Raw genomic sequence first — 12,283 nt, forward strand, 5'->3', positions numbered from 1 at the left:
GTTGGGAATCCATGCCATCTGCTGATCAAGCTGATTGCCTCACCAGTGGCTAGTGTTGCACCGATATCCAAAGTAACAGATGATTCCGATAATCGACATTAAGCAACAGAATTAGCCGATACTGATAACCAATCCAATATACATAACACTACTAACACTCATCATCATCATTATTAAATGACTCATATTAGTGACACAAGCATATACAGCTCATTCTAGGCTACCATGTAAAGTTAGATGTATACCACAAGTAAAAGTAATTGATGGTAAACAGGTTTTAAGTACATTTTACTATTGCTACACAGTTGAGACAAGTGGCTGGTACTACATAGAAACCTAAAACCTCAGTTTACTGTTCGGCATGGCCTAAAACCTGACAGTTTATTATTGGCATTGTTTGTAGTCAACTGCTAAATCATCAACACATAACTCAATTAAAATGCCAAATAGCTTATGTCTAGCCTCCCCCACATCATTATACATTATACTACACAGCGCAGTGGAGATTAACATTGGCTTTAATTTAATCAAAACTGATTAATCAGCTAGTAGCCAATATCGGCCCAATAACAATTATTGAACTGATTATCGGTGCAACACTACCAGTGGCTACTGTAACTACTCCACCTTATAACTCAGTCTTTTTCTTTCCAGTGTGCAAAAGTGGAGACCATTCCATCCTCGATTCCATCAGTAAGGCGAGCACATGTAGACTCCACATATGTGACTGGGCCTGTGAAAATAGGGCATGTGGGCACAAACCACACCCCACCACACCATCAGTCATGTCTCAGTATTGAAATGCAGTATTTGCATTCTGTAACTTGTATCATATAGCCAATTAAATATTTGATAAGGGCTGAAAATTGCATGGCCATAGCATGTTGTCATGAAAAGGTATGAGCCATGAAAGTTTGAAAAAGTAGGCAAATTTTATGTGCCCACATGCCCTATTATTGCAGGCCCAGTCACATATTTTGTAATTTATGACACGAATTTCTATAGTTGCTTGAAATCCACCTGTACTTCAAAATATGCATTCTTTAAAAATAATACCTTCAAAATTCAGAATTTTTGGCAGGCTCCAATGAGCCTTGAATACACAATACAAAGGTTAATTCAACTACACTAGTGAGTGTTTTGTGACCCCTTTAATGTGCCTACACTCTGTTAATTTATCAAGACACATGATGATGTGTCGTGCGGCCCAAGAAGCCGGTGCGCCACACATTGGGTATATTGACAGGAAGAAAGAAGCGTCATTTTCACACTTTTGTATCTTGGTGATCCCTTATCTGATTGGAACCAAATTTGCTGCAGAGTTGCCCGCCAGCTAGGGGAGTCCACATTCCAAATTTGAAGGAAATCACGCAAGCCATTTCCAAGATACGAGCAGCCAAAATTTCGGTTTTTTTCTTCGTCTTTTCACACACTTGAAAAAATTGCTATAAAACGCAAGCACGTACTCCGATTGCCTTGAAATTTGGCACACAGAAAGGAAGTCCAAAGGCAAATCCTATTACCAAATTTGGTACAAATCCAATGAACGGTTCAGGATTTATGACAAATTATTCGTGTAAAACAAGATCGATTTGTTGTCATGCCTACAGGGTAAACCGCTTCATGGAATGAGCTGAAAATTGGTTTGAGGATAGATCAACTATTGTAGGAGTGCCTTTTGGTGGTTTGAAAGCAATCGAAATAAAGATCACGGAGATATGACACAAAACCGAAGGTATGTAACAATTGCGCGATTGAGATTCGTGAATAAAAATATCAAGAATTTGCACGTCTACCAGGCAAATCGCTTAGAGCAGTGAGCTGAAAATCAGTATATAGCTGGAATACTCATCCTAGAAATTTAAAGTCCTTGCAATAGTACAGAAGAATCGGATTACAAACCATTGAGTTATGATTCGAAAGCCAACTCCGTGTAGCAAATGCGAGATTGAGATACTCTAATAGTAGGCATTCCAATATCCGAGATTTTTTAATAAAAAAATCTCCGTATATCCCCCAATAGAACCCTGGCACAAAATAACAACTCATGTTTAACTTGGGATTGCTCTGTCGTCCAAGCTCCAATGAGGATGAAAATCGCTGTGGGGTTTGTCCACACGCTGATCATCATGAAAATCTTAGTTTTATCGTGCGTGTTACATATAAGTAAGTGTTGTGTTGTTTTGTAATCTTTTCAAGCCTTGTAATGTATGTAGAATACTTTAAAACTTTAAAAAACGTACTTCGCTCTGGTTAGCGATTTTCAGCTACAGAGCAATTTTCTGATGGCTGTGTCATCAGCTCAAAAGTATAAACCACTTCAAAGTCGGCATAACAATGCCATAATTGAAACCACAACTCCACCTTAGGTATTGTTGCATCGTTGTGGCACCTCCACTTTAGTTGTTTACCTTTATAAGTTGTTCACTTGATGCTTTGCTTACTTGACATAGCCTTTTGCCTATGGGTATACACCATTATATTGATAAGTGTGTAGTAGCGGGGGCGGATCTAGGATTTATAAAAGGGGGGGGGGGGGCTAACTCAAGGTACTAATCCCTTGGGTAGAGGTGTTGCATGCTGGAACTAGGGGGTCTGGGGGGCACGCCCCCCAGGAAAATTTTGAAAAATAGATGCTAAAATACTGCAATTTGGAGACATTTCCACATAAAATGCATAATATTTTCTGCCTGTAGATATTTTATATGCTGCCTTTAGGTATGGCTCTCTGAAGCATTTTGCTAATGGAAAAATTTGGGTAGGTACAGACAACCAAGTACATGATGCACCCCTCTCACAATTGCATAACACTGAATAGGTGCATGTTACAATAATAATGTTGAAAGCGGAAAATTTTGAAATTTTAACAATACAAGATTGAATCTGAGAGCATTTTCAATGGAAATTGTGTACCTGAATTAAGTATTGCCATACATATTAGCTACACAAGTAGATGAATAAAGCCCTTTAAACAGACCAATGCACTTCATTGTATGTATAGGTGCAGGCAGATTTGGAAAAAATCCATAACAGAACCAATTACATGTTTCCAGTGAATGTTCTATTAGAGTAGTTAGCTGACTGCTCTATTAGAGTATCTCGATCTTGCACACCTCCAATGCTGATCCGGGTCCTTGTTGCATAAACTTTAGCATAAATCCACTGATAATGTCTTGGAAAAATGTTTATAAGGTGGTTTTATGAGTATTTGTATAATTAGTGATCATATAATTATGCTAAGACAAAATTTCATTATAATACTCAGCATATTGATCAAGTAAAGCCTAAATATGAAGAAGGGGTTTCAGCCCCCAAAGCTCCCCCCCCCCCCCCCCCCGGATCCACCCCTGAGTAGGTGAAACATATTTTCTCACTACAAAGCATACAAAGATCGCTGAGATCTGATACAATCTGAAGTTACTCTCGTTACATGTACAAACTTGCAGCTAGAAACAACTGTAGTTTCAAGACAGTCCAGATTGCTAGATGGCTTCCTGATTTAATTGAGCAATTTTTCCCTTTAAAATGTAAGGGGAGCCCCGGAGAAAAAATGTACCTTTTTCAGTTTTTAAGCACTGTGCATGCCAAAGTAGCTAATTCCAGCCCAACAAACTATATATTTCTGAGATCGGCAATCAATACTCTATCTATTGAGAATATAAAAGCCCATTTTTCCAAAATTTAAAAATCATGCTGGAATGCCTACTAATAGAACAGTCACCCTAATAGAGCATTCAGCTTACTCCATTATAGAGTTCTATTACATTGCAAGTTATTCTGTAGGGAGTTCAGCCACAAACAGGTACACTTATAGACAGTTCAACTGGAAGCAAGTCACCCTGTGGAGAGTTAAGCTACAAATATATCACTGTAGAGATCCAGAACATTACAAGTCACACTGAAGAGAGTTAAGCTATAAACAAGTCATGCACCCTGTAGAGAGTTCAGCTACAATTAAGTAACTCTCTACAGAATTCAGCTACACACAAGTCACCGTGGAGAGAGTTCAGCTACAAACAAATTACCCTGTAGAGAGATCAGCTACAAACAAAACACTTTGTAGAGAGTTCAGCTACAAACAAATCAACCTTTAGAGCAATCAGCAACAAACAAATCAACCTGCAGAGAGATCAGCTACAAACAAATCAGCTTGTAGAGAGATCAATTGCACACAAATCAACCTGTAGAGAGATAAGCTAGAAACAGATCACCCTGAGGAGAGTTCAGCTACAAAAAGTCACCCTGTAGAGACATTAGCTAGAAACTAGACACGGGAGTTCAGCTAGAAGCAAATCACCCTGTAGAGAGATCAGCTACGAACAAATCAACCTGCAGAGAGATCAGCTACACACAAATCAACTTGTAGAGAGATCAGCTACAAACAAATCACCCTGTAGAGAGATCAGCTAGAAACTAGACACAATGTAAGGAGTTCAGCTACAAGCAATACACCCTATAGAGATTACAGCTACAAACAAATCAACCTGTAGAGCGATCAGCTAGAAAGAAATCACCCTGAAGAGAGGTCAGCTACAAAAATCACCCTGTAGAGAGATCAGTTAGAAACAAATCACCCTTTAGAGAGTTCAGCTACAAACAAATCACCTGTAGAGAGTTCAACTACAAACAAATCATCCTGTAGAGAGATCAGCTAGAAGAAGTCACCAGTTCAGCTATAAAGAAACCATCATGTAGAGAGTTCAGCTGCAAACAAATCACCTGTAGAGAGTTCAGCTAGAAACATGTCACCCTGAAGAGAGATCAGCTAGAAACAAGTAACATTGTAGAGAGTTCAGCTAGAAGAAGTCACATTGTAGAGAGTTCAGCTACAAAGAAACTACCATGTAGAGAGTTCAGCTGCAAACAAATCACCCTGTAGAGAACTCAGCTACAAACAAATCGCCCTGTAGAAAGATCAGCTAGAAGAAGTTACCTTGTAGGGAGTTCCACTACAAACAAACCACCCTGTAGAGAGTTGCAAACAAGTTATCTGTAGGGAATAATTAACATGTAATAAATGCATTATTACGTATATATATATAATTTGTACATTTACTGATAAAATCAGAATTAGTTAAAGTATTTAAAAACTTCTTCATCTTTCTCTTCTTCCCGTGGTAAAGAAAAAAAGATAGGTTAAAAAACCCCAAAGCCGGCCTATGGCCGGCTTTGGGGTGTACAAATACAAAAAGAAGTGAAATCTAATCCAAAACAGCCAAGCTGTAAAAAAAGAGTGCGGCCCTCAGACAGGCTATGGTGAAAAAGATGTGAAATCCAAGGTGGCGGCCAAGAAATGGCTGTGATGGTAGGTTAATGGTAAAAACTTTAATAACGACAATTCAGGTGAATTATGTGCCAAGACCAAGCGGCACCAAATTCACCTGAATTGTTGTTATTAAAATTTTTACCATTAACCTACCATCACAGCCATTTCTTGGCCGCCACCTTGGATTTCACATCTTTTTTTCACCATAGCCTTTCTGAGGGCCGCATTCTTTTTTTACAGCTTGGCTGTTTTGGATTAGAATGAACTATCTGTAATGTACACTTAGGAGGAGTATTGTGTCAAGTTGCAAAAAATAGCTCCAGTCTGACATTTTCTTTTGGTACCTAGCCTAGAATTTGTGGTAATTGATTCTCAAAAGTTGAAATTTCACATTGTGGAGCCAATAAATTTTCATTGTTGCTGCAATCATTGCTGAGAACTATTGTATCTATCACAAGAGGACACACTTCACTAGTTGTACTTACTATTAGTGGTACTCCTGTTTGAGGAATGTGCACTGCACGACAAATATGCATGTGTCTATATCTGTGTTTTAATGAACCATTGTGAGGTGACAACAGTTCAGCAGATGGAGTCAGAGTAATAGATGGCCAATCACATGTTACTAATATACCAGATGAATTGGACACAGCAAGAGAACAAGAAGTGATCTGTAAGTGGTAATTACAGCAGGCAGTACACAATGCTATGTGTTTATTGCCATATTTTGCATATTTTGAGACTCTTTATGTATAAGGGGTTTAACTGTGAAACCATTTGCTATATTCATAGTTAGTTAATAATACTGTAGGCTATATTCACAATGCCTCGGAATGGATCTCTCCCCTGATAAGCTTTAAGACCTTAGAGTTGGAAACGCAGCAGTTAGCATTTTTTCTGTAACTGCACCTGCAAGTGTGGGTATGTATCTGAGAGAGAGTTGACCACATGATACTGTCTCTGACACTGACAACCACCCTAGTAACATGTTGCATATACAGGGTACATGGTGTAATGACCTAAGTAGGCTGGAGCATTTTTGAAGTGCTTGGGTGCATGTTATAAACCTACATATTGTTGCTTTGCTCAGGCTCCATAAATACAGTGTTAAAGTTGTACACCTTGTGATAAGTCTAAATATCAAACATACCGTACTGTTTAAATAGGGATCCCCCAAAAATGATGAGATACACCTAAAATTCTGCCTTTAAAATTCATAGAAACATTTTAATGATGAAAATCACCTTAATGGAATAATATTAGTCTACCTAACATCAAACACAGCATTAAAATGGATAATAGGCAGCCAGATATAGAATTTTAAAATATCACCCAAACTCGATTTTTTTGTCTGACTGCCTGCCTTCTGTTCTTCCTTCCTTCCTTTCTTCCTCCCTGCCTGACCACAGCCACAAGAGTGGAGGCCAAATGAGGCAGTATACGGCCACCATTTTACACCACAATAACAAACTCAACAGCGGGATGTGTCTTTTGAAGTTCCAATGAGTTTGTGCCCTCTGCACCTGGTATTCCCTTTTATCTTCCATTAGGTAAGTTGTCTTCTCCTTATGCAATGAAACCGCATTGAGGCATTAACTTTCCATATCAACACTTTCCTTGAGCAGCAAACTTATTTTAGCACTTACACTCGGTAGATACCTGTAACTTCCCGATAGGTTCAATGCCACACCTATTAATGTGATCTTGATTGATTTATATCACTGATGGTATTACAGTATAGCTTGGTGGGAAAATCCCTACTTTGGCATTGAACAAAATCATTGTTATAACATGCCAATGTATGGATTTTCTCACTGATTTATACTGCAACGCCATCATTCATCTCTGGTTTCACTACATTTTATCACTCGGATCCCTACTTCACTTTTAAATTAATAATTAATATACTAGTTATTTAAACTCTAGTATGGAAATAAGAGTATAGGGTGTTGATCTACATCACGGCGGGGGAGGTTTTTGGGAACAGATGGTCCGTTCCGTTCAGTTTAACACAGTCTGAAGAAGTGTACTGGTCAAACCTCACTCACTCATGTGTACAATTTTTGTGGAAGTTGAATCAGTTAATCAAAATACTATCAGATTTGTTGAACTGCTTTATTTAGGCAACTGCTTTATTAGGATATTTCGATGTTTATAAGGAAACTTACCAGTGATGTGTTACACTTTCATAAACTTTGTATTGTCTTTTGAGGTCCTTATACAGACCTTTTCAAAAATTATGAAAATTAAAAGGAAACATTATTGGAATTCATTTTAGTCTCAAGGTTTGACAATCTCTTATATACCCTCACATGTGAGGTTTGATTATGGGTTTTAGTTTAATCTAGAATAACTGTTTTGATTGTGAATTTTAATTGTTTCTTTAATTGTGGGTTTAGTTACTTTGCAATTTGTGGTGTGGGTTTTACTCATGCCAGTTAAAACACTGTAGAAACTGCAATACGGGAACAAATGCACAAGGATGTGGTCTTGTACTATATCAGTCTTCATATTGCACAAGCATGGCAGTGCTTTAACTGGATTTGCTTCTTTGCTCACAGTGTTCATTTGCAGATTCAAATCACATCAGTTTTGTATATACATAGTACAAGTTTGGTCATAAAACAAACAGATGACATTGTTTTGGTTACTTCTGGCTATTAAAATGTTACACAAGTGTTTCCATACACAATACTACATTTTCCTTTCAGTGCTGTATGGAAATAAATTTTTGCCCACACAAGTTCTTTAAGACATTTTACAGTTGACTAACTACAATTAATAAAAAGACAGATGTTAAACTAGGCACATACCCACAACTGGCATGGACACATGTATGGTTTTCTAAATTGTTTGCTAAACAACATGTGTGTCTGCCTACACAAACCTTTGTTAATTAAAAGCAGCCAGTATGTATGCTGTATAGACCATGTACAAACAAGTAAATTAAGAAGAACATCCCTTAAAAGTTGTAAGGGGTGTGTCCCTCGCATGTGTTTGAAGTAAAGAACAGATTCAAGGCTTTGTTGATGGAATTTTTTGAAAGAAAACATCATAGACAAACTATATATTAGCTAAGTGTTGTTTGTAGTTTAAAGCTGTTTGTTTGAGGTAGTGTCTTGTACGAAAAAGCAATTATGCTATTGTTATTGTTATTAGCGCTTTACAGTGACCAGCACTGAAGGTCTGACAGCAACATGTGCTGCAGCCTTAGGATTACCACTAAACCAATTGAGAGACTGAACACACTCCCCAATTACTATCAATTACTAAAGCTTGCCTACCCTTAAGGCCAGCCCTGATTGAGAGATGTACTGAGCACATGCCCCAACCATCAATTAAAGCAAACTAGCTATCCTGCTTGCAATTAAGTAATATGTAACTGTAACTTATTACATTGCCCAAAAGTAAAGAGTAATATGTAATATATTACATTGACAAAGTAACTTTCCCAACACTGCTAGCATGAGTGGAATAAAGTAAATCCTACACCACAAATTCAGAATAAACTAAAACCCACAATCAAAGAAAGTGCAGAATAAATTAAAACTCACAATCAAAAAACTACAGAATAAAGTAAAACCCATAATCAAATCTCACTGAGCATTAACCATTTTTGTTTTAAAAGTGTTATGAAACTAAAACAAAAGTGTTCTTGCCTAGAATTGAACCAGGGACCTTGAGCGTGTTAAACTCATGTGATAACCATTACACTACAGGAACGGCACATTCAAATAAGCCAATATTTTGTGCCTTAAACTTTGATGTGTAGTGTGTAAGTGCACATGCTTGTGTACAAGAATTTGTGCTTCAGTTGTTGCTATCGAAGAAATCAAGCCCACTTGGGACCTTCTGGTGCTTACTCTATAACAAGGGGAAGTCCCTTTACCTCTAATAACGTCTATGGACACTGATAATGGAGGATGGACCGTCATACAGCACAATACAAATAACTCTACGAATTGGATAAGCTTCTCAAGATCTTGGGTTTATTATGAAAATGGTTTTGGTGACCTGAGAGCTGATTCCTGGTGGCCTCAAGGCTACACATGCTATTACACAAACTGCCCAATGGGAGATGAGAACAGACTTCTGTTATGCCAATAACAAGATGTAGACATACTTTCACTACTATCAGTGTCAGCTGCACTAGTGAAGAATATCCACTTAGTGGCTATAAAGGAATTGCCTCACGTGATCCTTACATTTATAGCAAAGTTTAGTACATATGATAATGACATTGATAAAGCTCATTTTACATGTGCCATAACAAGCAAGTGTGGATGGTGGTACTATGTTTGTGATGCTATTAATCCTAATGAATGCCTACCTATGGGCAAACAAGGAAAAACCTGTCATGGTTGACATAGCAATGCTAGTAGTATAACTGTTGGTAAAACAGCATACAAAAAACATTGTAGACAGAAATAATTACACTTTGTCTGTTGCGGTAGTACGTATGTATGTATGTATGTATGTATATAATTTATGACTGGTGAGCAAACGGCAATTTTGCAGATCAATCTTAGTGCATAATGATTGTAAAAAAAAAGAAAGAGAGGGGAAAAAAAAGACTATTCCTACCTGGAATCGAACCAGGGACCTTGAGTGTGTGAGACTCATGTGATAACCACTACACCACAGGAACTACACATGTAATTTAAAGAGAAATTCAAGATATTTAAGTGGACAAGGCCATGAATAGTTACAGTGTAACTGAGTCTCATTGTCTAGTGTACATAAATACAAGGCACGTATCAAGAAACCAGGACACCTAACTCTGTAGTAACAAAACTTCAACATAGTCTCAAGGTGTCCCAAATGGTACCTGCACTAGCTGTATACACAATGTATAAAGTTTGCCACTTCTCATAAAGAACAATATGATGTAATGGTGTGTCTTGAAAGCATTTAATAAGTAACTTGTCCTACAGTAATTCCTTATATATCACTAACCAACTGACATGTAATTGGTACAGTAAGTCAGATACAGTGGACACACCATACCAGTTTAGTACTACATGAGTACACTACACTACTCACCATGTGATAAAGTAATAAGATCTTCCTCAGTGACCTCTTCACTGTCATCCTCACTATCTTCTGTCTTCTTCACCTGAACCATCCTCTGTAACATAGTAACAATGTGAAGGGTGGATCATTTGTATACATGCAGTGACTATTTGAATAATAGACAGATTAAAACTTTGTGCCCCATAATTTGGAAGTGACTTTATACTACATGCCCCTCACACTGCATGCACACTACACACCTGCAAACACTTACATAAGCTTCCAAGTAGGTGCTTGACAACAGTCCTGATGTAAGAGCTCTAAACCCTTCCTTTACCATTGGCAGGTAAATCTAACAACAGCTAAAGAACAAGAACTGCACACAAGTTGCTATAGTAACACAATAAAGGATACACCAGTGACAGTCACATGATCTCCAGGACTATCCTCTCCACTACAGTAGATGGTCATGGAACGTGGAATATTACCAACTGGCACCTGGTCATTCTAATGGGGTAGATTAAAATATGTAGTGCTTGAAAAAATTGGTTAGGCATTTGACATTTTCTAACCAAATTTGGTGCTTGCTCAAGCATACTCCATTTTGGTTGGACACAAGGTCCAATCATAATAAATTCAGAAAATGCACCAGAACAAAGTGCATAATATATTTTGTGTACTCAAGTTCCATTCTTCTCCTCTAAGTGGATTTTCTCCTATAACTTTTTGCCCACCTCCCAGGGGAGACCTGGGGGGGGGGGGGGGGGGGGGGGGGGCTAAGGGGCCTGTAGCTTCCTTTCCTTATTAACTAACAGTGTTGGGCAAGTTACTTTGTAAAAGTAACTAGTTACATATTACTTGCAACTGAACTATTTAGTTACAGTTACATATTACCCACCATAAAATAAAGTAACTGTAATAATATTACATATTATATTACTTTGTGTCCACAGCCTTAAGCTGTCACGTGTGAAACTACCACCTTATCACGTGACATGATTGCGCTGTTGGACAATATGCAAATTTTGGTTATAAGTAAGAAGCTGGTGAATAAGCTTCATTCAGTAGGCCTCGTTACTTCGCTGTGGCTAGGCATTACTCAGAGGATAACTAACGAGATTAGTAACTTCGTTACTTGTAGTAATAATATTACGTAACATTAGACTCGTTACAGTAACTATATTACTTAGGTAACGCGTTACATTTGTAAGTAAAGTAGCTTGCGTTATATTACCTGTTTTTATAGCGTATTTCGTTATATTACTTTGTTACCACAAAAGTAATAATATTACGTAACGCGTTACATAAGTAGCGCGTTACTCCCAACACTGTTAACTAATCTTTAGTCATCATAACCCAAATTCTTCTGTGTTTAATCAAAAGCAGACCTATTTCAGGAGCTACACATTACTAGCAACACAAATTATGTTTATGTAAGTATACCTATTGTTTAACACTGCTCCAGAGTTCTTTTTCCTCAAGAATTCTTCAAGAAATGTTTCAATTGTGGGTTGCATCTCCATAGTTACAAAAGTTGTAATTGTGGGTTTCGTTTTATTCTCTGCTGTGGCTATAATAGGAGATCTTAATCAAAGTATGGTTCTATTTAACTTGTACTGTATCAGAGTGGATTTAAAATGTTAATTGGCTCTTTTGCTAACATCATACCATCTCTGCCATCACTAGCAAAGGTGTAGTCTTAGTAGTCATAAGTGGCTATAACATAATTTTGAGCCACTGTAGTCTACTAATTAAAGTTACAATCTGTACCAGATACTTTCCCCATGATGGCTTTGCAGATGTAGCTAGTGATTGTCCGGCAAAGTAACTATCACAACAGCTATTTCGAAACTTACAATTACTTTAACCAAGAAGAATGCAATGCATACTGCAGCTACTAGTAGCTACATAAGTAGTCCATTCCATGGATCAGGTGCTTGTTAACAAGATGCTGCTATATATAGCTATGTTTTGGTGCTTAAGGCTACATAACAAAGTGTTTGA

At 37.6% G+C, this 12,283-nt stretch overlaps 2 protein-coding genes and 2 non-coding genes across 5 annotated transcripts in view; all 4 read right to left on the reverse strand.

Moving 5' to 3' along the window:
• Positions 1 to 11,793, reverse strand: part of LOC136240096 (DNA replication licensing factor mcm7-like) — a 34,240-nt gene extending 22,447 nt beyond the window's left edge. The window contains exons 1-4 of the mRNA XM_066030943.1: positions 11,723 to 11,793; positions 10,694 to 10,786; positions 10,554 to 10,631; positions 10,310 to 10,394 (exon numbers count right to left, since the gene is read on the reverse strand). Of these exons, the coding sequence (XP_065887015.1) occupies positions 10,310 to 10,394; positions 10,554 to 10,631; positions 10,694 to 10,750 (220 nt within the window). The 5' untranslated portion in view covers positions 10,751 to 10,786; positions 11,723 to 11,793. The remainder of the gene's footprint in view (positions 1 to 10,309; positions 10,395 to 10,553; positions 10,632 to 10,693; positions 10,787 to 11,722) is intronic.
• The window catches only part of LOC136240103 (DNA replication licensing factor mcm7-like), a 105,604-nt gene that overhangs the window by 58,343 nt on the left and 34,978 nt on the right, over positions 1 to 12,283 (reverse strand). The window lies entirely within an intron of this gene.
• Trnav-aac (transfer RNA valine (anticodon AAC)) lies at positions 8,917 to 8,989 on the reverse strand. Its single transcript has one exon. It is a non-coding gene; the product is annotated as a tRNA-Val (tRNA).
• Positions 9,842 to 9,914, reverse strand: Trnav-cac (transfer RNA valine (anticodon CAC)). Its single transcript has one exon. It is a non-coding gene; the product is annotated as a tRNA-Val (tRNA).

The sequence above is a fragment of the Dysidea avara genome, chromosome 12 (assembly GCF_963678975.1).
Source record: "Dysidea avara chromosome 12, odDysAvar1.4, whole genome shotgun sequence".
NCBI classification, from domain to species: domain Eukaryota; kingdom Metazoa; phylum Porifera; class Demospongiae; order Dictyoceratida; family Dysideidae; genus Dysidea; species Dysidea avara.